Raw genomic sequence first — 27,915 nt, forward strand, 5'->3', positions numbered from 1 at the left:
GCCTTTAGGGTAGAGTGGCCAGACGGTAGCCACTCCTCAGTAAAAGGCACATGACAGCCCGCAAGGGGTCTGAATACTTTCTGAATACTAGTCCTGTGATCTATGTGCTAGTTTCCCGGACACAGAAAGCCTGTTTAATGGAACTTAGTCAGAGACTAAGTTCCCTCTGTGTCTGGAAAACCAGGCCAAAATGTAGAGTCTTAATAAGTCTTGTGAACGTGCATATGCCCCATACACACTGTCATTGTCTATGACAGTCAGGGGATAGCTAACCTCATCCCAAGGCTCGAATTGCTGACACATAGAGCCTAGCCTGGTAACACTGTGCAACAAATTGGGACTACAGCTGTATTAGATGGAGAAAATCGATTGGTTCTGTGTTCAGGCATATAAAATGTATATGTGAAAACTATTTATTTTCAGATTTCCCAAACTCACTTCTTTGTTTAGCGCATTACTTGCCCACAAAGCTCGTCCAGTAGCCAGAAGGGGAGGTGCTAGATGGTGATGGACAGATCAGCCAATTAAAACCGGCATCTGTTTGCGCCACTCCTGCCATAGACTGCCATTCAAGCCCCGTTCTGTACCAAAACTCTTCAATGGACACCGTTCCTTATCTCCTTTCCCTCATCATAACCAATAAATGGTGAAAGGATGATCGGTTTACACAGTGTGGAAACCCATTATGCCCATTCAAGACAGCAATCATGAAGGAAATATTAGGAAAGGATGACATTTTGGAAGAGGCCAAAGTTTAATCCATGTAGCAATACAGAATGTAAGCTCACGAGATCAGGATGGTAAGTAAGAAGAGTGAGAAAGGTACTATAAAATGTGAAAGCCCTATGTGCTTTGTGTGAGATGAACAATACCCCCGAGAGTGACTTGCCACCTCCACAACCCCAGACATACCAGTGCAATAAAACAAAATAAACAGGCTTCATATTTTACACAAAGACAAAAAGTGATATATTAAGTGCCTGATTAGGCTGGTGCAAAACGTTTCTGCACAGATGCATATACAGTAGGTACAGAGACACACACACACACACACACTCCATAGTACTTCCGCTCACACGCCTTTTTAGTAGATGCACACACGCATACATCTCTCACACACGCACACATAAAGCAGCACAAACATGCCGTCTCCACTGCCTCGTCTTAAAATATTCACAACTCTGTGCAACACTGATTGAGAGACCTCCTCTAAAGACTTGTCATTCCAACTTCTCTTAAACAACCAATGGGGCACTAGCTCTGCCAGTACAAGAACATTGGTGACAGAGGCACATAGGCTTGGCTAAAATAGCATAAAATGGGATGGAGTTAGAGTAATAAGTACTTACATTTCAGTACTTCTACCTACCTTGTTCTATTTAAAAATGATCACTTCTTTACATACTGTACATGGCAGGACTATCATATTATGATATCTGCACTTGGAATCAGAGCAGCAAACCATAAAAGCAGAAAAATAAAGCCAATATATTAATATAATATGCTATTTAGCATATTGACAATGCGTTCAAAAAACAAAATAAAGTATCCTGTCAGTTTGGGTGAAGAAGGAAAAAATCTCATCTTTCACTAAAGCTACCGAAAAACAAAATCATCAGAGCTCGTCCAGTAGCCAGAAGCTGCAATTTCAGGGAAAAGAGAGGGATGGCGGGAGGAGTTGAAAGAATAAGGGTCACTGTCAGTCACTAAAATCATTGTTGTGTTCTCGTTTTTCCCCCGTCTTTCTTTTCCAGTCCTCGCTCCTTTGTTTCTCAGTTCGTCATCCTAGCTCCCGCCTCCCTCGTCCTCCTCCTTATCCTCCTGCTCCTCCATGTTCTTGCGTGCCATCCTCTCCCGCCTCTCTGCCAGGCGCTGGCATCGCGGGCACTCCTTGCCTGCCTGGAAACATTTGCTGTGGAAACACGCGTTGCACTCTGAAAGACAAGACAACACAAGAGAGAAATGTCAATGCAAAAGCAACCACACTGAAACGCTATATAAAAGATACAGACACACAAACATGGGTGGAGTCCTGTTCAAAAATACATTGTTTTGTCGATGTGTAGAAGAAAGACGCATGAAGATATATGGACAACATCCTAATTCCCTAGAGGGATGTTCCACCCCATAACTCACCTGTTAACCAGCTCTAAGCAAACATGGGGGAGTGCTCCCACAACACTAATAACCGGTTTGACAACATTGTTCACAATGGGAAGAGGACTGAGGTGCTGTGATGTCACGGCAGAATAGCCAATGATAGTCTCTGAAGCAAGGGGGAGGGGTGACATGGGACTATAAAAGAAGAGGTGAGGCGGGGTGGCAAGGCAGAAGGGAGGAGAGGAGTGGTAAAATGCAGAGAAACTTGCAAAGAGTCAGTGCACCACTCAAACCAGTTCAGACACAACCACAATGAGAAGCCTATTCCCAAAAGAGACATACAGCTTCTAAAGCTATGAATGTGTGACTGAACCATTTCAGATAACACCTGTGTGGAAGCTTCAATTGTACATATTTATTACTACATTTTCAAATGAATATATTGTCCCCTTGATAATGAAATGACAAAGCAACTGAAATTCACAAATGTGTTTATTTTACATTCACACAGAGAAGTTGAGGCTTAAATAATAATGTGAACAGGTAGGCGCACAAAAGAAAAAAAACACCTTTGATCACTCCAATTCATCCTGCCATTACATACATATGAAATAGGCCCATATCCTTATTAAGAGCCCTGCACGTGCATGAATTTTAAACCCGAGTCATAACCATGCCCACGACATTCAGGCCCTACCCTACCCAGGCCCGATTGTTTCTGCCATATTTAAGGCCTGGCCTCTACTCAATTTATTTGTCCTCCACCTCCTCAGTTTCATGCTTTCCTTCCTCATTCACTCCTGTCCCCGTCTCGGTTTCTTCTTCTCTTATCTCCTCCTCATCTTCCTCCCTTCCTTTAATTCAAAATGCCTTGACCAGACTTCCCTGTTTGATAGCTTTGAATAACATCCTCCTCTCCCCTTCTCAGACTCCTCTCCTGTCTCTCCCTCCTCTTCTCCCTCTCCAGTCCCTTTGTTTTGGTCATCTGCTCCCTCACTACTAGCTTCCCTTTCCTCACTCTTTTCCCCTCCTCCCACTCCCTCTCTCCTGTCTTGGGATTAGGCTTGAGCGGTATACCGTATATACCGTATAGCGGGGTATTTGGAAATAGTCACGGGATGGTTTATCAATACCATCAATAGCACTGAAACTATTTATTTAATATTTGTAGCTACTTTTTAAGTAAATATCTGCAGTCAACTTGTGCAATACGTTAGGAGATAAAGCAGATTGCGTTCTTCATTTCTTTTTTTAGGTGTTCTTCATGTCACCGGTCGTATAATTTTTCAGTATGAAGCTTACAGGTAGTCCAGTCACGGTGAGAGAACAGAACCTCATGAGTCCCACTGACTGTTGTGCAGCACGCGCCAGGTGATCTAGTTACAATATGGAATTCACAACTAAATGTTTGTCAGCTAAACTGTGAGTAGCATTTTTTAGTTACTTGTAGAACTTTATGTGCTGGGATGTCTGTCCTGCAAATAGTTTGTCAGAGACTGTATAAAATGTTTGCATGCATTCGTTAGCATTTAGCTAGCATTCACTATGGGATTTTACATATACTTATTAGCATTGCTAACCTTTGGATTGAAAATAGCGTGCTGGTATTACCGAATATCCTGGGATGGCACAAGGTCAGTATGAAGGTATGACAATCTGGATACGGGGGGGCTCACCTTCGCAGCGCGTGCACTTGTTCAGCTCAAAGGGGAAGATGATGTCTTTGTCGTTGCCGCAGAACTCACACACGAAACCCTTGGCCTGACACAGCTGTGAGAGACAAAGAGGGAGAGAGAGGAAATTAAGACATTGACATTGAGGGGATGCACTGAGAATGGAAATGTCACTTTATGACACCCTCAAGTCCACTGTAACACATGGCGCAAATTGTCATTTGACTCATATTTGCTATTGTATAGAATGACAATTCAAAATGTACATCACAGTATAAAAATGAATGTCTCTATTACAGGAAGAGTATGTAGTTCAGGATAATTCAACGCATTCTCACCACACAGCCAGCCACGTGCATAGAACCCAATTTCAGCAGCTCTCGAAGCCGGGTGGCCAGCTCTCCGTTGCGCACAGCACTGAGGTCGTTGAGGGAGAACAGGTGCAGGTCCTCAGTCAGGTGACCTGGGAGGCTGTCAAACTGGTCCAGCACGCTATGGGGTCAAACGCAAAGACACACGTGAGGGGAACTCCTACCAGCAATACCATCCATTACTGCAATAATTTACCTGACAGTGCAGACACAGTGTCGTCTCATAGCAATAGCACAGTTCATTACAGGAAGAATATTTTAGGAGGCATGTAACACATGTAAAGGAAAGGGACTGTCTCATACCAACAATACCATTCATTGCAGGAGGAGGCACACACATGCACGCACACAACTTACTCTTTAGATAGGCGGCATGTCTTGAAGAGGTTTTTCATGTGGAAGAGTTGGACCCTCAAAACCTGAAGAATAGTAGGAAAATGCACTTAGTTCATAGAACACATTTCAAACCACAACCCATAACCGGAACACATTTTCTTTCTAGTATGAGTGGGCTAAACTAAAGTAGGCTAAACTAAAGTAAAATAAAATACTGTAAAACCTAACAAACCAAACCTAAAAGATAAGATAAGCATCAAACTAGACTAATCCAAACTAAACCAGGCTCAGGTCCAGTCCTCTCACCCGGACAGTCTCCAGGGCTTTGTTCTTCTTGTAGAGTCCACTGTTGATGTCGTTGGGGTTGAACAGGGGGTCTCCGGCGATCTTGCCCAGCAGGTCCCGGGCGAAGTTGCTAACGTAGTACTTGCTGAAGTCCCACTTCCTCAGCACGCGGCCCGGCACCACTGCCTGGGCGTTCTCGTGGCAACACTGGCAGAAGTAGCGGCCCAGGTACTCGCAGTAGCGCATTCGCTTAATGTAGTCTGTCCGGTGAAGGGGAGTAGAGGTAACAGAGTGAGGCAGGGGTGAGGTTTGACACAAAATGACCACCGTGGGATAAGGATAACATGGGTGGTTGTGTTTTGGAGGGGGAGTGGGGGGTCTTCAATGTGGTTTATACCTGGGTCTATGCGAGTCCCACAGCCTGCACAGCGGTAGTTCTGCTTCGCCACAACTATTTTCCTCCTGATGGAGAGAAAAAGGGGGAGAGAGGATGGTTAGAGACAGACAGACAAGCAGAGTAACAAAAATAGAGGGAGACAGTCAGAGAGATATAGGAGGGTTAGAGCGACAGACAGGCAAACAAAAAGAGGGAGAGGCAAACAAGAAGGGGGAGAGAGACAGAGAATAGTGAGAAGTCACTGTGTGTGTGTGTTAAGGACTCACTTGGGCGCGGGGTGGATGTTGAAGATGATCTGGGGTCGGGGCGGTGCCCACTCTAGGTTCCCTCGCACCCGGATCCTCAGCTTGTAGATGTCAGCATGCTCTCCATCATCAGGAGAGATGGGCAGGGAGTCAGGGATGGGCAGGAGCTGAAGGGTAGAGGGAGAATACAGGTTAGTTTGTGTGAGTGTATGTGTGGGGGATATTGTGTGTGTGTGTGTGTGTGTGTGTGTTTATACACGCATGTATGTGTCTGCGTGTGTGTGTCTGTGTGAGAGTACCTTCTGCGGTGCGTCTTGCTCTGGGACCAGCCAGTCGAGCTCCGAGGCTGCGGGGAGCTGCATGCCTTCAAACTGCCTGAGCAGCCCCATGGCCACCGACTCAGCCGAGTTAGACTGGAGGAACGACGGAGAGCTGAGTAGAGAGAGAGAGAGAGAAAGTGATAGTAGGAAGAGTAAAGAAGCATATCCCAAACACATTTCCACTACTGCAAAATATAGCCACACTAACACAAACAATGGTCTAATTTCTACTAACACAAACAATAGCCTAATTTCAACTACTACGAACAATAATCAAATTTCAACTACCACAAACAATAGCCTTTTTTTTCAACTACCGCGAACAGCCTAATTTCAACTACCGCAAATGACAGCATAGTTTCCAAGTAGCCTACCATGAACAATCGCTTAATTTCAACTACCGCGAACAATAGACTAATTTCAACTACCGTGAACAATAGCCTAATTTTAACTACCATGCCTTTTCTTTTTCTACTGTTACCTCTGTGCTTGATATGGGCTTGATCGAAACCTAAACATTCTGTCTATAGTCCGGCCCACTCCACGGACTACCATTCTTCATTGGGCCAATGGGAGAAAGGGTGTGGCCAAGGTGAGATGCAGGAGATTCACACGTGCAATCAATGTCAAAATATTCAATATTGGTGATAGATTTCAGGTGGAAAATTATGGGATGTTGGAGTCAGCAAGCCTTGGCTAGTTGAAAACATGAGAGGTTGAGGATCCTGAATCTGGTAAAGAGCTATAAGCCCTGGGGAAAATTTGTGGAAGCTACATTTTACATTTTAGTCATTTAGCAGACGCTCTTATCCAGAGCGACTTACAGTTAGTGAGTGCATACATTTTCATACTGGCCCCCCGTGGGAAACGAACCATGCTCTACCAACTGAGCTACAGGGGACTAGCCTATTATGGATCACTAGGATCAGGGGATGAAAGAACTAGCATATGACCTATATGTCATTGACATGGACAGGCAGATCAGCAGACAATGGCCAAATCCACCTCTAGACACAATGCTCTATACACTTGTGGAGATGTTAGACGAGACTTATCCTATCCTATCAGAGGGCAATTGGTGCTGTTACGAAACTTCCTATCAAATCTCAAGTGCATAGGGCAAAGTGTCTAGGGCATAGGGTCAATTTGGGACTGGGCCTACATCTATAAGGCTAGAGTGTGTGTGTGTGTGTGTGTGTGTGTGTGTGTGTGTGTGGGGGGGGGGGGGGGGGGGGGGGGCAGTTATTACATAGACTCTGAGCTGAGGAATGAGCGGCCACTGGAAGTCACACTGCGCTTTATGTCTGCATCTGTATGAGAGAGAGAGAGGTTAGGCTCAGTTCTTTTAAAGCACATCAATCACACTACTATCACAAAGAAAAACATGTACAGCTAAAATTTGAGGGTGGTGTTTCAGGAGAAAAAAAATGTGTCTTAGATATGACAAGTCCTAGAGAAGGCACAAAAGCATCAGACATTAAATGTGTGGCAGAGAGTTCACATAGGGACTTTTAAAAGGAGTCATATTAGTGTGCTGCTGGTGAGAGATTTCGGGTGGAATATTATGGGACGTTGGAGCCAGAAAGCCTTGGCTAGTTGAAAACATGAGGGATTTCGAAGAACATGAATCTGATAAAGAGCTATAAGCCTCGGGAAAATCTAATGGAAACTAGGCTATTATGGATCACTAGGCTAGGGGATGAAAGAACTAGCATATTCAATATATGTCATTGACAGGCAGGCCAGCAGACAATGGCCCAATCTCAAATCCACAACTGCATTGTACAACTGCAACCCAGTTTCTGACCAATATAGTCCAGGGGTTCAGTCTAAAACTATGTTTTGTCTATTTCAAAATACGTTCATATGTGGGTTTGTGCAGTCGATGCAAATCCAAAGCCCTTCTGGCAAGATTCAAAACAACAATATGCCAAAGGGATGCTAGATTAGAATTTTAGGCTGCAACAAATGAGGACATATTCAGCAAGTGTCCTTTGTCTTATGAAAGCATACCATGCAGCAGCATCTCACACAAATTAATTATAATCTTATCAATAGCTATACTTATATATAATAACATTTGGTGGGAGTAATTTTGTTTGCAGTTCATTGTTAAGCCGTTAAATCTAGTCTCACGTGTAATATCTGATGTTTCTTTTAATGCAAGCCAGACTATTTCATTGCTACCACTGCAGCACGATAGAAATGGGAAACTTGGCAAGGTGGAATTAATATTAAGTAGTTCCTGTTTCTAGTGGGAACTCAAAAGCAGTGAGACCGTGTTGAGTACTAACACCACTGGATGTGCATCAGTGATGCCATCTCATGCACACAGAAAGCCTAAATTAATTGTTGAGTGAATCGATGGATGGATGAATGAATGAAGGAATGAATGAATGGAATGGAATGAATGACCAATAGCAGCAGTAGCTATACACTGCTGCCAGCAAATATACTAGTCTACTGAAGACCCTAACCCCCATCAAACCATAGATGTACATACACTCACACTCATCGCCGGTCTCCCTAACCCTGGAGCAGCAAAGGCAATATAAAGCACACAAGCCAGGCCAGCATCTAGCTGGATTCCAAACTGAAAACCTCTTAAATGACTAGGTACCAATGGGCAGCAATCTGGTAGAAATTATACCAAATTAAAATGAAAGCTCAAAGAAAAAGGTATATGACGCTAACCGTGAACATCAATCACTCAAAAAAAGAAAGTAAAGGGAAATACATTTTTTGGTAAGGGCTCTTCCTCAATTCATCTCTCCAAAATTCCTCGCTTCCTCTCCACGCCTCCTCCTCAAAACACATTGGAGAAGAAGTTCAGAGGGGAGGGACCTTGAATCTTCTCCTTCAATAGGACCTCGAATCTTCTCCTTCAATACAGTTGAGAAGGAGCTGAAGAGATAGGATGGGAGGAATCGCAGAAAGATTCATTGAGAAAGAGCCATGGAATCCAGCTACATTTGTCCAGCCTTCCACATCCATAGCTCCCCTGCACCCCTAGCCCTGTCTCTTGTCCCTCCCCACCAGCCCAGATACCTGAGAAGAGCGAGGCGAGCGACAGCGAGAGGCCGCTCCTTGACACATCCATCAGGGACTGGCCCTCACAGCCATCTGAGAGACAGAGACTACACTCAGCATTGGCCCCACACCACATATACTATATACAGTGCATTCGGAAAGTATTCACACCTCTTGACTTTTTCCAAATTTTGTTACGTTACAGCCTTATTCTAAAATTGATTAAATTGTTTTTGTTCCTCATCAATCTACACACAATACCCCATAATGACTAGGCAAAAACAGCAAACCCCCCCGGAAATATCACATTTACATAAGTATTCAGACTCTTTACTCAGTACTTTGTTGAAGCACCTTTGGCAGCGATTACAGCCGAGTCTTCTTGGGTATGACGCTACAAGCTTGGCACACCTGTATTTGGCGTCGCTGCACAGCTATTTTCAGGTCTCTCCAGAGATGTTCGATCGGGTTCAAGTCCGGGCTCTGGCTGGGCCACTCAAGGACATTCAGAGACTTGTGCTGAAGCCACTGCTGCATTGTCTTGGCTGTGTGCTTAGGGTCGTTGTCCTGTTGGAAGGTGAACCTTCACCCCAGTCCGAGGTCCTGAGCGCTCTGGAGCAGATTTTCATTAAGGATCTCTCTGTACTTTGCTCCATTCAGCTTTCCCTCGATCCTGACTAGTCTTCCAGTCCCTGCCGCTGAAAAACATCCCCACAGCATGATGCTGCCACCACCATGCTTCACCGTTGGGATGGTGCCAGGTTTCCACCAGATGTGACACTTGGCATTCAGGCCAAAGAGTTCAATCTTGGTTTCATCAGACCAGAGAATTGTTTCTCATGGTCTGAGTCTTTAGGTGCCTTTTGGCAAACCCCAAGCGGGCTGTCATGTGCCTTTTATTGAGGAGTGGCTTCCGTCTGGCCACTGTACCACAAAAGCCTGATTGGTGGAGTGCTGCAGAGATGGTTGTCCTTCTGAAAGTTTCTCCCATCTCCACAGAGGAACTCTGGAGCTCTGTCAGAGTCACCATTGGGTTCTTGGTCACCCTCCCTGACCAGAGGTCCTTCTCCCCCGATTGCTCAGTTAGGCCAGGCTCTAGGAAGAGTCTTGGTGGTTCCAAACTTCTTCCATTTAAGAATGATGGAGGCCACTGTGTTCTTGGAGACCTTCAATGCTGCAGACATTTTTTGGTACCCTTCCCCAGATCTGTGCCTCGACACAATCCTGTCTCGGAGCTCTATGGACAATTCCTTCGACCTCATGGCTTGGTTTTTGCACTGACATGCACTGTCAATCATGGGACCTTATATAGACAGGTGTGTGCCTTTCCAAATCTTGTCCAATCAATTGAATTTACCACAGGTAAATTTCTACAATCAAGTTGTAGAAACATCAAGGATGATCAATGGAAACAAGATGCACCTGAGCTCAATTTCGAGTCTCATAGCAAAGAGTCTGACTACTTAAATAAGGTATTTCTGTTTTTTATTTTTAATACATTTGCAAACATTTATAAAAACCTGTTTTTGCTTTGTCATTATGGGGTGTTGTGTGTAGATTGATGACAAAAATTTTTTATGTAATTAATTTCAGAATAAGGCTGTAACGTAACAAAATGTGGAAAAAGTCAAGGGGTCTGAGTACTTTCCAAATGCACTGTATAACTACACACAGTAGTACTGTCTATACCCACACATAAACAGGAGGACGTAGTCACACACATGCATGAAGGCTACTTTTAGAAACACACAGGCAAACACACACACACACACCTATCTACCCTGCCAACACATTTACCAACGACCTAGCTACCTTGCCCCAACAGTCGAGAGAGCAATGTTAATGACTACCATTAAAAATGGGAGATGTTTCCAGCCTTGGTGGGTGGATGAATGATATGGGGCACATGACAATGAGGTTGTGAACTTATGGCACACAAACTAAAAATGGCACACAAACTAAAAATGACACCACTTCCCACAAAGCTTGCATGATATGTGTATAATGTAAACCTCTTCCCTCCCTCCCTCCAAGTCCACACTCATCCTTCCTAACGTTCCCTCTCTCTACCTCTCAGCTCGCACTCCTCCACCTCCTCGGCAGAGCCCGAGTCGGACATGTGAAAGGAATCCTGGGAGCTCCTGCGGGAGCCTCCGCTGTCTGTGGAGTGGAACACTGGAGGAAGGGAGACAGGGTTAAAATCAATACCAGCAAAGCGATGACATGGGGACTAATTTGGGAGTCGTTGTGTGTGTTTGTGTGTGTGTGTGTGCGTGTGCATGCACCCGTGCAAGTGTATGTCCGGCCATGCGTAAGCTCTTACAGTGCTGCGAGAGCGGCAGGCAGCTGCGTCGGATCTGCAGCCTGCGCAGGCGGATCTTCTGTTTTAACTGCTGGATCTCTGAGTCGCTGTCATCGCCATCCTCCTCCTCCTCCCGCCGCCGCCGCAGGTTGCACTTCATCAGCTCGATGGCGGCAATAAGAGACTCAGAGATGCTGAAGTGGGCATTCTCCTGGAATGAGACATGCAGATAAGCGGGGGGAGAGTGAGGCCTTGCTGTAACACTTTCAAAAGGAAGTTATGATTGATTTAACAGAGTAAGGGTCTCTTAAATGATACCAATCCAATCGTATTAGATTATTGATTTCATCAAAGAAACCCATCCTCCTTGCCAACCAGTACATTCTTCGACCATGTTGCTTATTCTGTCCTTAGTGTGCACTCATACACTTCCTTTAAAAGGACTTCGGGAGAATTGGAATGTTTAGACATTAGATTCTAATCACTCAAAGGTCAGGGGTCAGATGATGTGGGATTATGAACCCTCCCCAGGCTCACCTTCTCCAGGTCAGCACAGCTGCCGAAGTCCTGCTCCGACAGGTAGCTGATGAGGCTCTGGCCCTCTGACGGCTTCCGGAACATGCCGTCTGGAATACCGCTGTACTGGGAGCCATCTGCAGAGAGACCACACACACATGCAGAGACACACACACACTTTCAGTAAAGACACAAGCCTCAAACACTGTATGTTGAAGGTATTGGTGTCACAGGAATATATACCTCAGGTAAGGTGATGGATAGTGACAATTCATATTCTTTTGCCAGCTAGGTAGTTATTATGTTTGAACCAGTGTACTCACTTGACTCCAAATAGAGGGAGCTGGGTGTGCTGACATCACTGATGACAGGGCAGAAGGGGCTGTAGGCCTTCACACAGCAGTCCTCTCCAACCAACGATTCTGACAAACAGAACACACAGCAGACGTTAGATTGACCACAAAAATGAAGAAAGATCAGTGTCTTATCATCAAGGGCCAACTAGCCTGGTTACCAGATTTTTTCTGTATTCAACATTTGTGCTAAAGTTGGCTAAAGCAGAAACAGACTTAACTGAACAGTGTCGTAGTAGTCTTGAGATTTCAACTTTAATATCCATGTTGAGATATGCTCAGTCAGACACCCACAAAGGATGTATCGAAAGTAAATGTATCAATGAAAAATCTATCAAATATGAAGTACTATGGTCTCCTCTCCACTGCAAATCCAAGGCGAATATTGTGATGATAAGCTTATGATTGCTGACAGTGTTTCTGACCACATTAGCAACTAATAAATTAAAGTTATACTGACCTTATAAATCAAAAACAGAGAAATGGAAACATTCGTAAAAATGTATAGTAAAATCATGATGCATTCACTGAATGACCAAAAAAACAACATCAAAACGTCACAATGTAATGAAAGTAGCGTGGATTCAAACCTTAACCAACACAATTAATGAACATGGCAAGCTGTTTTGGCCTAGGGTCTTCATTTTGGTTGGACCTAAAACTAGCCAAACTTTAACCAAAGGCCTAGGGTCTTGAGTGACCTTGGTTTGACCTAAAACCAACCAAACAACAACCAAAACAGCAACCAAGAACAGCACAAATGAGGAACCAAAAGCAAGGCCAGAGATAAGAGAAGGGGAAGTAGGGAATTATCATGCAGGGAAAGGGGGATGAGAGAGGGAGAGATGGAGCACAGAAGAACTGCACTGCCAACCTGCTACAGGGTCCTCTATTATAATGGTGATTTTCCTGTGGCCCCCTCCTTCACGCAGAGAGAGAGAGAGAGAGAGAGAGAGAGAGAGAGAGAGAGGTTAGCAGTGAGAAAATAGAGGAAAAGGAAAAAGCACTGTGGCAACTGGCAACCGAGCATCAGAGAAAGACAAATGTGCTGGATGTGGTCCATGTCGCATAACACTGCACCTACACCTACACACCCCCACACACACACACACACACACACACACGCGCAAGCTCTCTCTCTCTCTCCCAGGCGCTAACCTGCTGCATACACACACTCTTATACAAACACTAGTCTTGCAGCCATTCACCTGCTGCATGCAAACACATTTGAATGACTTATTTGAAATTAAAACATACACTTATTGGCTTGCACTCATGCTCAGCAAACATACCCTAGCCTCTCACCTGCTGTACAAGCAAACACACATGCTCACCATGTCTATGTTTGTGGTTGATCCCCGTGTCAGACATCGAGCGGATGTGCCCCCTGCTGCCCCCCCGACCCTGCCCCCTCTGTCCCTCCGAGAAGGATGACCTTCGGGGAGCAGAGGGCGGGACCACAGCCAGGGAGCTCCGCCTAGGGGGCTGGACCGGAACCTCGCCACCTAATTCGCCACCGCCGCTAGGCTCGCTGCTGGGCTCGTGGCCGGGGGTGGAGTTCTGGGATTCACGCCGATTGCAGCGTTGCCCCAGGTTACCGATGGCCAGGTACTCTGGGCCGTCGTCGCCCTCGCCGGAGTCTAGGGTGTCGGAGTGGACAGGGCCTGGAGAGGCAGGCTCGGTCAGGGCGATGCGGGGGACAGCTGCCAAGGGGCCGGGAGGAGGAGTCACGCCCCGCTCGCCTTCCCCCCCTGACCCTGACACGCACCCCCAGGGGGCTCCCGGGGCGCTGGCTGATGGAATAGTGTCTGTAGAGGGGGAACAAGAAGAGAGTTTCAGTTAGACTGATTGTTCGAAGAAACTTCTTCAATGCTTTATTCAAATCGCATTTCCTTACACAATCATGTCGGTGTAGACTCGGTGAACTCAAAAGCAGATACTAGGGAATTTAGGCATCAGGGGAAGCCGCTTATATAAGGTGGTTGACATTTTCTGAGACTTTCAACTAAAACTGTAACATAACAGAGCAGACATAATTCTCAGTGTCACTTCTATACTTCCCAATTCTATCTTCAACCTTCTGAATGTTTCAGCTATTGTGACTTATTGTGGACATTGACCTTTTGAAATGATAATGCGATAACACGAGGCACGTCCTGCCTAACCTCCATTCACAATGCTGCTCCTCTCCTTCTCAGAATCTACCGCTCCCTCCCTCCGTCTCCCAATCTTCCCACTCCTCCTTCTGAAACTATAACCTACTGTACGGTTCATCCACCTCTACTTAATTCCCTGCTTTAATCTGTTTCATTTATTACTCCTCCCCTTTCTTTCTGGTCTGCCTTCCTTACACTCAATCCCTTTGCTTTCCTCCAACACCCAATATCTCCTGATCTGTGTTGGTGTTGCTCTTTGTCCCATGTTCTCACTCCCTACCCTAATCCCTCCATCTCTCCTTCCTACCCCTCTCTCCTGACCTGTGTTGCTCTCTAATGTGGCCGACCGTAGTGGTGTCAGTGTTGGGTACCACTTTCTCTTTCCCACTCTCACACCCTCATTCCCATCCCTCACCTTACATTCTTCCTTTTCTCCCATCGCTAACCTCCCTCAGCTCCCTATTTCCTCACCTGACACGAGTTACCCTCTGAGATGACCCCTGTGTTATTGCTGGGTGTGTGTCCTTCGTCTCGGTGGGAGCACTGGGGGCGGTGAGCCTGTCTCTCTCGCTCTCCTATCCTCCCTCCACCCCTCCCATCACTCTCTCCTCACCTGAGTTCCTCTCTGAGATGACCCCTGTGTTTATGCTGTTCAGTGTATGTCCTCTGTCTTGGTGGGGGAGGGAACACTGGGAGGTGGTGAGCCTGCGGTTGAGCTCTTCCCTAGGGGGCCCCTGGCCCTTGCCCAGCCCGGCCCTCCAGCCTCCTCCGGCCCCAGGCAGCACACACAGACTCTGGCTCTTCAACAGGCCCCCCACGCACTGAGGGCCCTTCAGAGTGGACAGCTGAGAAAGAAAGAGAAAAACAGAGGGGGAGGATTAGAGACAAATTAGAGAGTGAAAGAGCGGTACAGTAAGATAGATGGTAAGAGATCAACACAGGCACAGAACCTTAGGTATAGGAAAAAGTTATAGTAAAAACATGGGGAAAGAAAAAAACCCAAAACAACATGGCAAGAGACACAATTTATGTGTCAGGCATGGTTGAGAGGTATCGGAAAAGAGAAGACAAATAGAGAGATGGAGGGAGCGAGATCAGCCACTAATGCTGAAGTGGATATCAGGGACAGGAACTTCAGACATTAACATGTACAGACAGAGAGAGAGTATGATTGGTGTGTGGTGCTCAACTGTGTGTGTGTGTGTGTGTGTGTGTGTGTGTGTGTGTGTGCGTGAGAGGTGCCCACCCTGACTGTGTCGACGAGTGCCAGCAAACGGGGGTTGTTCTGCTCCACGGCCTCCAGATACTGAAACATGGCCGTCACATGGGGCTCTTTCAGGAGAAAGGCCTCCTCTGAGACAGAAAAAGAGAGAGACAGAGAGAGAGGGAGAGCGAGCGAGAAGGGAAGGTCAATAGGACAAGGAAATACCACAGATATAGTCCAATCGATATCACAGGCCCAAAACATTGATTACGTCTAGGGCTGTGATGGTCATGGACTTTTGGATGACTTTTTTTTTTCTCAGTAAAATGACCACAGTCACCGTTATAATCGTTTGTATAGCAAAAAACAACAAGTGTTACAAAGGTTATTTTATTTTCATCCAGAATCGACGGTTACACGATCATACAATTACTGTGCCAGCCCTAATTACATAATTCCTTCATCAAATCTACAAACTTAACTACAGTGGTCTTGGTTTGGCCGGGGCACACACACTCACACGCAGCCTTACCGTTGTAGTACTTGCGCGTGTGTCCCTGGTGTTTGAGCAGGGGTCTGAGCTGGGCGGAGAGCAGGTGGACCTGAAGGCTGTGCAATAGCCAGCGCTCTGCCTTGTAGCCTTCCCCAACACTCTGCATACCACTGCTCAGCACGGGCTCCAGCTTACTGAACTACAGGGTCCAGAAAGGGGAGGGAGAGAGAGGGAGAGAGGTGAGGGTAGAGTGAGAGAAAGAGAGCGGAGGGGGGAGGGATAGGGGAAATAGAAGGAGGAGTGTATGGGAGAGAGAGTGAGGGGGAGAGGGCGAAGGGGAGAGGGCGAGGGGGAGTGATGGGAGGGGAAGGGTGAGGAAAAATACAGAAAGAGATAGGGAGAAGAGATGGTGAGAGATTACCATTAAATATAACAGGTGAACATGTGGCTGGCTGGCTGGCTGGCTGGCTGGCTGGCTGCCCCCCCCCCCAGATCTGTTTGTGCCGTCTATGTTAATGTAACAGGGGGTAGCTGAGATCATCAAGAGTGTTTTGTGAAGATACAGCAGATTTCCACAAAAAAACATTAGCTCATCAACAAAGAGGGGAAAGAGGTCAGGGGCTAAAAGGTTAAAGGGCATTGGGCTTTCACAACAGTAGCATGTGAGAAGGGTGTTGATGAAGCATTACCCTGGTAAGAGTGCAAAGGTTACTGAGTGAAAGTTATATGTTTATTCATTCACTAAAGCTTATCCTTGCCTCTTTTTAACTCATTGTCAACTGTGAGCCAGCCTACCATTAAGCTCAGGTTTAGCATCAACTTAGAACCACTACTTATCATTAGGCTACACAATGGCTAATCACTGTATTGTTGTCACAACCATATAGATAAAACAATTTTTGCCTCCCAAATGGCACCCTATTCCCTATATAGTAAGGGTCGCGTTAGAGTTCAGAAATCTGCATTTTCAAAACGCAGACCTTGCAAAAATCTACGTTTTAAACCATTTCACCTGGATTTTATATTGAATGTTAATAGTTTTACAAAATGTATAGAGTGAGCAGGGGAGTGCAACTACAGTTTTCTTTCAAAGAAAATACATTAGTGCAACACATTTGGCAGAAAATAGCTTTATTTTCAACTGATGACAACAGAAGTGCAACGCTATTTGGCTGGCAACCACACAAGTAAATGAGCTTACAATGAAAAGGCAAGGTATTTTTTGCTAAATGATGCATGGCCATCATATTTCTAATGTTATCATAGAAAGAATGTAGTCAGCTACATTTCCTAAAGTTTTGCTTCAAGTTAATCTTTCATTTTACCAGAGAAAAGTAGGCAGGCTACACTGAGAAAAGTACCGAAGGAAAAGTAGCTACACATCAGTCAGAGTGCTGTCTACTGATAGAATGCTGGTTCTCTCATCTGAGTGGAGAAGTGCAACTGAAGCACAAAATGTGTCTGATGCCAATCAGAAATTCCAATAAGAATCACTTTAGATCTGCATTTACAGAACGCAGGAAGATATTTCTTATGCATTATATATATATTTTAATTGTGTGAAATACACATAATTCTGCGTTAACGCGACCCCTCTTAGTACCCTACTTTTGACCAGGGCTCAGAGGGCAATAGTCTATGTGCCGGGGGGCTAGGTCTGTTATATCTAGTGTAATTCTCCTGTCTTATCTGGTGTCCTGTGTGAATTTAAGTATGCTCCCTCTAATTCTCTCTCTCTCTCCCTCCCTCCCTCCCCTCCCGGAGGACCAGAGCCCTAGGACCATGCCTCAGGACTACCTGGCCTGATGACTCCTGGCTGTCCCCAGTCCACCTGGTCGTGCTGCTGCTCCAGTTACAACTGTTCTGCCTGTGGCTATGGAACCCTGACCTGTTCACCGGACGTGCTACCTTGTCCCGGACCTGCTGTTTTCGACTCTCCCTCTCTACAGCACCAGCTGTCTTGACCTCTGAATGCTCGGCTATGAAAAGCCAACTGACATTTACTCCCGAGGTGCTGACCTGTTGCACCCTCTACAACCACTGTGATTATTAATTTGACCCTGCTGGTCAATTTGCCCCTGCTGGTCAATTTTTGAACATCTTGAAGAACAATCAGAACAGAGAGAGAGAATTAGAGGGAGCATACTTAAATTCACACATGTACTGTTATAATCTCCACCCGACACAGCCAGAAGAGGACTGGCCACCCCTCAGTGCCTGGTTCCTCTCTAGGTTTCTTCCTAGGTTCCTGCCTTCTAGGGAGTTTTTCCTAGCCACCGTGCTTCTACATCTGCATTGCTTGCTGTTTGGGGTTTTAGGCTGGGTTTCTGTATAAGCACTTTGTGACATCTGCTGATGTAAAAAGGTCTTTATAAAAAATTAAAAACATCAGTTCAATTGCTTAAATTCCATTTAGTTAATTTTTTTGTGAGCTCAATGCGCTGTTTCTCTAGAAAGAAATCAAATAATTCACAAGATAAATTAAGTCAAGAACTTTCTTTCTGGGATGCAGGGCTGAAGGGAGCTGAAGGGAGTAGTTTTCATTAGGCAAACATTCAACCTAGTTCAGCAAAGAAACGTGGTAATTAACTACAATGACCATAATCCATTGTGCATGTTCTTCCCGGCTCGATGGAGACTGATAGCCTACACACAGACCACATGAGAGAGGAATGTAAACAACACAAAGAGGAATGTAAACAACACAAAGATGAGAGGGATAGAGACAGTTCGTGAGGTAGCTCAACACGATTGATAGTTGTAGTTGGTAATAAGCAGTCTTGAACGTATGCCTTACGTACTTTGAAGAACTAGTCAAATGATTTTGTCAGACAGCTCTGCAGAATAATTAGGCAGCTACTATGGGGAGCACAGAGATAATGTTAGATGGCAGTAGGGCCCCGTGTAGCTCAGTTGGTAGAGCATGGCGCTTGCAACGCCAGGGTTGTGGGTTCGTTTCCCACGGGGGGCCAGTATGAAAATGTATGCACTCACTAACTGTAAGTCGCTCTGGATAAGAGCGTCTGCTAAATGCCTAAAATGTAAATGTAGAAATGTTGTCTGGCTGCTACTGCTTGAGCAGAGATGAGATTACTTTAAAGCAGCAAGAAGCGGGAAATTTGTTCTATGTGCGCTACTTCTATGCTTCCCAATCTTAAGTTTTGTTTTTGCGTCTTTTACTTTCGGTTTTGTACACCAGCTTCAAACAGCTGAAAATACAATATTTTTGGTTATGGAAAAGATATTTGAAAGCGGTTTAGATGGTACAATGATTCTCTATACTTGTTTTGTCACAAACTAAAATTAGGTGAACTATTAGAATTTTAGCAACCGGGAAATGGCAGAGCGATTTCTGCATAGTGCACCTTTAAAGAATGAAAAATTATTAAATAAAAGCTAAGTAATATACACAACCAAAATATTTTATTTCATAGTCATATCCTATTTTTCTATTGATGTCTAGCCAATGTGGACCTGACAAAGACAATGGGATGTTTTCAATGTTTTAGCAATTGAATGTTCACTATTTTTGGCTTTGGGATTTCCATTAAAAAAGCTCCAAGATAATTTGTCATTATTCTATAATGCATTTGATGTTTAAAAAAAAATATTGAACACGAAATCGAAAACCGTGATTCTTTTTTTATAACCGAGACTGAACCGAACCGACCTCAAAAAGCACTAATTGCTCAGCACTAGGCTCTGGTCAAAAGTAGTCCACTATGTAGGGAATAGGGTGCCATTTGGGACGCAGCCAATCTCTGTGGTCACAACAAACTGTACTGGCTCCCCCATCATATACACGGGATGAATAATCATTGTAAAGAGATAGGCATGAATAACATCAGGGTAGATTGCTAGAGTACAATACCTGTTCTACATGTGAGGCCAGGTGAGGGCTGATGTAGCGGACACACCACACAAAGGGCCAGTAGTCTTTCTGCTTGTAGTACACCTGCAACACAAAACCGGCGTTTACTACAGTACAATGGTATTGTCCTACTTATGGCCGATTAAAGGCCACAATGTGCTGTTATTACCATATTTGTACCAGTTTTTCCCTATTCATCATACATTTGGGTTACCAGGACAGGATAAAAACAGAATGTCATAAAACAGATTCAGAGAAGAAGCAGTAGAATAATGAAATGTTCATTCTCAGCAGCCTCAAAGAAAGTGCAGGGAACAAACGCTGAACTCCCATTTAGCAGATGCTCTTATCCAGAGCAACAATATAAGTGCATTTAAATAAAGAGGCTGAAAAACAGCCAAATAATAAGGCCTTATTATTACCTTTTTCAAAAGTACAAATGATAGTGTAAAAGAGTTAAGAGTAAGTAAAAGAGTAGTTGTTCCTGAGGACTGACCTGCTCGTGCTTGAGGCCGTGGCTGAGGATATGGTTCATGTCCTTGTGCAGCCGCTGCAGACCACCGTAGCGAGACCATACGTTAGGGTTGTTGGTGGACACCAGGCCCTCCACCGTGGTCTTCAGACTGGAGAGCAGCTTCCAGTGTTCCCGCCTGGAAAGAGGGAGGAGAGAGGGAGGAGGGAGAGAGAGAATGGAGGGAAGGGAGGAAAAGAGTGAAGAGGTAGGTATAGGCTTGACTGAACTTGCGCCTCACCCAAACATTCAAGAGTAGACAGTTGAGCAGAAAAATGAAAACCAGCATTGACTGACTGACTGAGAAGACATCACACAGTAAGATTCTGCCATAACAAACAAACTACAGTGCAATGACTGCGAATGAACCATGGTGACTACAAACTAATGGCTGTGCACTGCATATACAGCACCCAATGAAATGCATTGTACTAGGCTAAGTAGATAAAGGCTAAGTATTCTAAAGTATACTGAGACCATAGACATATAGTGTCCTAAATGGTGCAACAGAAATGCATCCCGGGGAAGTCTTTAATACTGTTACTGTAGCCTAGTTTTTATTAGCAAAGAAGTGTTTCTTAGTGGTTGAGGAAGTAGTAGTTGAATATCTTCGGTACAACAGTGTGACTGTGCAGAGCATACAGTGCCTTCGGAAAGTATTCAGACCCCTTGACTTTTTCCACATTTTGTTACGTTACAGCCTTATTCTAAAATGGATTAAATATTTATTTTTTTCAGCAATCTACACACAATACCCCATAATGACAAAGGAAAAACAGGTTTTTAGAACTGTTTGCACATTTATTAAAGATAAAAAACGTAAATACCTTATTTACATAAGTATTCAGACCCTTTGCTATGAGACTCGAAATTGAGCTCAGGTGCACCCTGTTTCCATTGATCATCCTTGAGATGTTTCTACAACTTGATTGGAGTCTACCTGTGGTAAATTCAATTGATTGGACATGATTTGGAAAGGCACACACCTGTCTATATAAGGTCCCGCAGTTGACAGTGCATGTCAGAGCAAAAACCATGCCATGAGGTCGAAGGAATTGTCCGTAGCGCTCAGAGACAGGATTGTGTCGAGGCACAGATCTGGGGAAGGGTACCAAAAAATGTCTGCAGCATTGAAGGTCCCCAAGAACACAGTGGTGTCCATCATTCTTAAATGGAAGAAGTTTGGAACCACCAAGACTCTTCCTAGAGCTGGCCGCCCGGCCAAATTGAGCAATCGGGGGAGAAGGGCCTTGGTCAGGGAGGTGACCAAGAACCCGATGGTCACTCTGACAGAGCTCTAGAGTTCCTCTGTGGAGATGGGAGAAACTTCCAGAAGGACAACCATCTCTGCAGAACTCCACCAATCAGGCCTTTATGGTAGAGTGGCCAGACGGAAGCCACTCCTCAGTAAACGGCACATGACAGCCCGTTTGGAGTTTGCCAAAAGGTACCTAAAGAGTCTCAGACCATGAGAAACAAGATTCTCTGGTCTGATGAAACCAAGATTGATCTCTTTGGCCTGAATGCCAAGCGTCACGTCTGGAGGAAACCTGGCACCATCCCTACAGTGAAGCATGGTGGTGGCAGCATTATACTGTGGGGATGTTTTTCAGCGGCAGGAACTGGGAGACTAGTCAAGATCGAGGCAAAGATGAACGGCGCAAAGTACAGAGAGATCCTTGATGAAAACCTGCTCCAGAGCGCTTAGGACCTCAGACTGAGCACACAGCCAAGCCAACGCAGGTGTGGCTTCGGGAGAAGTCTCTGAATGTCCTTGAGTGGTCCAGCCAGAGCCTGAACTTGAACCTGATCTAACATCTCTGGGGAGACCTGAAAATAGCTGTGCAGTGACACTCCCCATCCAACCTGAAAGAGCTTGAGAGGATCTGCAGAGAAGAATGGGAGAAACTCCCCAAATACAGGTGTGCCAAGCTTGTAGTGTCATACCCAAGAAGACTTGGAGGCTGTAACCGCTGCCAAAGGTGCTTCAACAATGTACTGAGTAAAGGGTCTGAATACTTATGTAAATATCATCTTTCAGGTTTTTATTTTTTATAAATAAGCAAACATTTCTAAAAACCTGCTTTTGCTTTGTCATTATAGGGTAATGTGTGTAGATTGATGAGGAACAAAAACAATTTAATCAATTTTAGAATAAGGCTGTAATGTAACAAAATGTGGAAAAAGTCAAGGGGTCTGAATACTTTCCGAATGCACTGTAGGTAAGACACTAGGCCTAGCCTATATAGCCTAGGTAAAGGTGATGTGGGCTACAACATCCAATGGACATAGGCTAATGGCAAACTCTTTAAAACAACAGTATTGAGTACAAAGAGTTAACAGATCTGGGTGAGTGAATAGAACTGTGTATCACTTTCCACTTGCATTGAAAGAGCAGCAGAATCAAAAGTGAATATATATGCCTTAAAGTAGCCTATTTGATGGTGAGAAAATAAAATCAGGCTGAGCCGAAATCCCTTTGACCAACAGACAAAGTGCAAGCTCATATCCAGGACTTCCTCCTTTTTCCTCAAGTCAGCAGCTAGCTGGAACTCAATGCTGACACACACTCTCCCACACACACTTGGGAGGATAGTCTTGAGTAATGAGGAACAATGAAGAACAATACCAGAAGGAAGATTTTAGGAAGATCTAGTTTCCTTGTAAAAAGTATCCTATGAAAAACTAAACATTACTCAAATCTGCAGCAAAGTATGACAGAAATTAGGCCTAAAAAATCCAGGGCTCAGTCAGGTTACAGGGTTGGAAGAAAGGGGGTTAAGGACAGTGGCGGCTCCTGAAAAAATTCTCAGGAGGGGCAATTTTTCTGATGATTTAGGTGACCTACACACATTTAAAAAAAGATATGTCCAGCAACAACATGAAGACAGGGGCAGCATATAAGTCAATACCAGAAGCATTTATTGACTGATCTCAAAAGTGTTGGCTTACCAGGGTTGGTGGAGCCCTCAGTTTCATCTTTGCCTCGCAAAGCTAACTCAAACACTCCGCAAAACTTCACACACTGGATTAGCCGGCTGAGGATGTGGCGGTTCTTGCTAATGTCGTAGTAAATATATTTGTTATAGTGAATATGGAATATGATATGTTGAGTAAAATGTTGTGCTAAGATCTATTTAGGTCAGGAGCTGGTTATAAGTTCTGTTCCTATCCAATAACAATGGACAAAAGGGTCCTATCTTGTCAGCCTTGTCAGCAGGTGGCCAAGGACAACACCCACGCCATAGGCCTCTCAGTTCTTCCAACTCACGAGTTCTTGCTCTGAGGACACACACACACACAAACACACACACACACACATCATCACTGTTAAACACACACACACACACACACACACAAAAATCCCCTCTCTTAGGCTGAACATTTGAAGACAGAGAACCCGACTCAGAGCCAATGCAACAGTGACAGTAGCCTGCAGGGGACCTCGCCCAACTCATCAGGACCAATCAGAAGATCAGAACTACTAGATTGAACCTACTTCATTTATTGCATAAAATGTCTGCACACAATGTTTCGGGGCTCTCTTCAGATAATAATAATAATAATAATAATAATAATAATAATATGCCATTTAGCAGACGCTTTTATCCAAAGCGACTTACAGTCATGCGTGCATACATTTTTGTGTATGGGTGGTCCCGGGGATCGAACCCACTACCTTGGCGTTACAAGCACCATGCTCTACCAGCTGAGCTACAGAAAGTGGATACTCATGGATGCGCATTGCAATTGTAAAATGTCAACACAATTGGAGACACCACGTCATTTTTGGAGACATGTTATTGACAGTAAACTATTGTAGATGCGACTGCTAACTAACTAAAACATTTTAGCTGGCTAGCTAATCATCTTAGCTAAATGTGGGGCAAACAATTCAGTTATTTACCGTTAATTTGAGGGATTGGGGTGAAAGAAATCGAGTTACATAGTGATACTTTACGATATACTGTATTGACAATATCGCAATATTTTAGCGCTAGTTGGCTGTACCTGCACCAAAACACCATTATTGTTCCTTCATAGCTTGTTCTCAATCTTTTCACATTGGGAGCCAATTTGTTTTCAGCACTTTTATTTCCATGACTGATCAAAACTCGTTCTCATGGCTTTCTGATCCCTCTGCAACAGACATATGGTGCGCAATAAAATCACAGTATCGAATCGCAATACGTATAGAATCATGAGACTCGCAATGCTGATGCATATATCTTATCGTGAGGTTCCTGGCAATTCCCAGCCCAAGTTCATTTGCCACAACAAATCTCTTCGCTAGCAAACGCGATGTCTTCTCCAAAACGGCAATGTGTCTCCAGCAATGTTTACTTTTTTGACGTTCTATGGCATCTCCACTTTCCAAGCATATATGACCACATGTAATATTTTGGTAAGTGATGCAAATAGTGAACTATGTAGGGCCAGGATGTAAAATATATGTAGCTGCAGCAATTTCTCTTATCTGATATGGTAAGTAATGGGGCTTAATTTATAGCTCCCTAAGAGTTTGACGAACGGGTCCGTGAACGCGATTCCAGATATATTTACCTCTGAATAAACTGCCTTTATTACACCATATCCACATCCAGTAAACTTGTGATTATCAACACTAACCTCATCGTTGTGGCGGCGGACAGCTAGCCTGTATCCCTCGTCATCCAGTTGAGTGAGTGGCAATGTCTTTTTTCGTTCGTACCAATTTTTGGAAAATCCTCGGGTGTAGGACTTTCCGCCTTTAGTAGAAACCTGTTGAATTATTAAATTTGGTCTGGGAGGTCCTAATTGTTTCGTTGCCAATTTATCTTCATTTGTTCGCCGACAAAAAGGAACTTATTTCAAACAATCCACTCTTTTCTCAGTTACGTTCATGGTTACGTAACGTATGACGAAAGCGCGTAAGTGCAAGCCCACAGACACCCATTGAGATTGTATTGAAGGCTCTGAAATTTGAAAAAAATAGATTTTACATGGGAGTCTATGACAGAAGTTCTGGGCGATTTTCAATCTGACTGAAATCGCCCCAAAAGGGGGTGGAGCCATTTGAAGCACGACTTTAGCCTGATTCGACATTTAGTGGCAGTGTGGCACTGTGGCAGATCAGACGTATAGATTACAACACTGATAACTACTGTTGCCGTGATATAATTGATTAGAAAAAAAATCCCTTCCTTTTCCCGTTTGGCAGTGCGTCGCCCATATCGCCCTATTGAACAGGCCGTCCCTGGTTAAGGATGAACCAACTGAAGTGTGTGCCACTGTTTCATGACTACTGAAGGAGTCTGTCAGTGATTATAGAGTGTTATACCAGACAGTGATTTAACCAACGTTTTTTGGTATCCATTAATGAGAGTTACAGGTAAGGTACTGTTTAGTGTAGCACAGATTGAGATCATTTTCTACCAACCTTAACTTGGCGATACTATCTTCGTTCTTGACTCGGCCAAACATGTATCTTCTAAAATGTATGTGTCCAGTTGCAGGTGGTGCGTTTGAATTTAGAAGATGCTCCGTTATTAAAATAAATAAACATTTTGGTCCATGAAGTAATCCAACAATATGTACGTCGCCATTTTATCTATTTGAAATATTCTCTCATTGATTGAAACCGGTGGGTCCACCCCAAAGTGCCCATGTCATGTTGACACTCACCTACAGTACCGTATCTCGATCACTGAGGCGTTAGATTAATCTGGCCCGGCGTACACCGTGATATGGCCAGTCACATCATCAGGCCAAAACAGGAAAGGAGGATCGCCCTTCTTAAATCGAACAGTAATCTGCACCGCTCTCCGTCATGTTGTCAACAAGACAGCATAGTGAATCATCCAGAAACACACAACTCTTGTTGTATAAAATAAATGTTAGAATTTTCAAACTAGTTTTCATTGGGAAGGAGATAAAGATTTCAAATTTTTAAATCAAAAGCAATCGCTTTTCTATGGGAAAATGCAGAATCCTACTCATTACTATACGTGTTTAAATATCCCACTTTTGTTTTCAGCCGATTTCGCCGCGGGACAGAGCGGGGCACCTGGCTAACGCCCGGTGAACTCTATAAATACCCCTCTTGTACAGCACCTGTCATACAAGGAATTAGCCATACCAAAATTGCACTTCCTTCCAGTTTGCTAGCTAGTTACTTATTAAGCTAACGTCTAGCTAATAATGCTAACTCAAGCTAGCTAGCTAACGATAGCTAATTTAGTCAACAAACTAGTTAACGCTAGTTACTAGTTAGCAAATAAATATTGTCATGGACATTATTGGATATGGCATGAAACTGAGGACAACATTTGAAGTTCATTGGCCAATTCAGACTTGTTTTCAATCGTGAACAACCTTAATGTAGCAAGTTAGTTAACCAACGAGCTAGCCAGCTAAGCTAGCTAGCTAGCAAACATCAACAGCTAGCTTGGTTAGCCGATTCCCCACCCAGTCCCTCACCTGCGTTCCTCGGCTTCAGCCTCCGCCGTAATCTCCATTTCCTCGAAACGGGGGAAACCGAATACGGTATCAGCTTCCCCCCAAATCCACTTCCAGTACACACAAGTCACCACCCGCTTACAGTCAGTGGCTGAACATTATCTCGTCGCATTCACTTTGGCTAGTAGGAGTGGTGACTGTGGTGTGGTCCAATATGAGCGCTGTCAGTGTCAAAAATTGCATGAGTCCAAACAGTATGTAGGAGAGGCCTAAACAGAAACACAAAACCGCATGACTTCGCTATCATCAGTATTGGGCGGGGTTGATGTTTCAAATGCGAACTCCTACTCTTCGACACAGGTTGTTTTTGAAGTGATAGATTGAGATTTATTTTTCTAGGCTATTTATTGCAAAATAGCCTTATGGTGAATTTATAACTGTGAGTTAATCAAATAAACATGCCTGCACATTTGCTAGCTTATTCAATTATCCTCTGTTCTCTTTTGAATCAAGTCAGGGACATTCAATATAAAGTTTCACATTATTATTTGTAACTGGTGGGGAATACATTAATGACTTTTCTAGAAAATTACAGTACATCCTAGAACCCCACTTTTTATCCCAAGCCTGCTTGTCTTTGTGAGTCTTGGTGTGGGTGAACGGAGGATCTCTGCATGTGTAGTTCCCACCATAAAGCATGGAGGAGGAGGTGTTATGGTGTGGGGGTGCTTTGCTGGTGACACTGTCTGTGATTTATTTAGAATTCAAGGCGCACTTAACCAACATGGCTACCACAGCATCATTCTGCAGCGATACGCCATCCCATCTGGTTTGGGCTTAGTGGGACTATCATTTGTTTTTCAACAGGACAATGACCCAACACACCTCCAGGCTGTGTAAGGGCTATTTTACCAAGAAGGAGAGTGATGGAGTGCTGCATCAGATGACCTGGCCGCCACAATCCCCCGACCTCAACCCAATTGAGATGGTTTGGGATGAGTCGGACGGCAGAGTGAAGGAGAAGCAGCCAGCAAGTGCTCAGCATATGTGGGAACTCCTTCAAGACTGTTGGAAAAGCATTCCAGGTGAAGCTGGTTGTGAGAATGCCAAGAGTGTGCAAAGCTGTCACCAAGGCAAAGGGTGACAAAATATATTTTGATTTGTTTAACACTTTTTTGATTACTAAATGATTCCATATGTGTTATTTCATAGTTTTGATGTCTTCACTATTATTCTGTAATGTAGAAAATAGTAAAAATAAAGAAAAACCCTTGAATGAGTAGGTGTCCAAACTTTTGACTGGTACTGTAGATA

The 27,915-nt window shown here is 44.3% G+C and overlaps 1 protein-coding gene across 2 annotated transcripts; it reads right to left on the reverse strand.

The window, feature by feature from the left end:
* Nucleotides 1-730: 730 nt before the first annotated feature.
* On the reverse strand, nt 731-26,900 carry LOC311131281 (run domain Beclin-1-interacting and cysteine-rich domain-containing protein-like). Of its 2 annotated transcripts, XM_084164170.1 has the most exons (21): nt 26,623-26,900; nt 20,149-20,302; nt 19,653-19,736; nt 15,821-15,980; nt 15,331-15,437; nt 14,698-14,929; nt 13,263-13,736; nt 11,899-11,997; nt 11,597-11,712; nt 11,081-11,270; nt 10,828-10,932; nt 8,776-8,850; nt 6,977-7,037; nt 5,707-5,839; nt 5,429-5,574; nt 5,163-5,227; nt 4,787-5,025; nt 4,502-4,563; nt 4,112-4,265; nt 3,777-3,870; nt 731-1,934 (listed from the first exon to the last, which is right to left on the reverse strand). In XM_084164170.1, exons 1-21 carry the CDS (start codon nt 26,658-26,660, stop codon nt 1,786-1,788), a joined length of 2,937 nt encoding a protein of 978 aa, XP_084020296.1. In that variant the 5' UTR covers nt 26,661-26,900; the 3' UTR covers nt 731-1,785. The 2 variants fall into 2 exon arrangements, with proteins under 2 accessions (XP_084020296.1, XP_084020297.1); XM_084164171.1 differs by lacking the exon at nt 8,776-8,850.
* Nucleotides 26,901-27,915: the final 1,015 nt, after the last annotated feature.

This window comes from Coregonus lavaretus, assembly GCF_964263955.1.
Source record: "Coregonus lavaretus genome assembly, chromosome: 6".
Taxonomy (NCBI): domain Eukaryota; kingdom Metazoa; phylum Chordata; class Actinopteri; order Salmoniformes; family Salmonidae; genus Coregonus; species Coregonus lavaretus.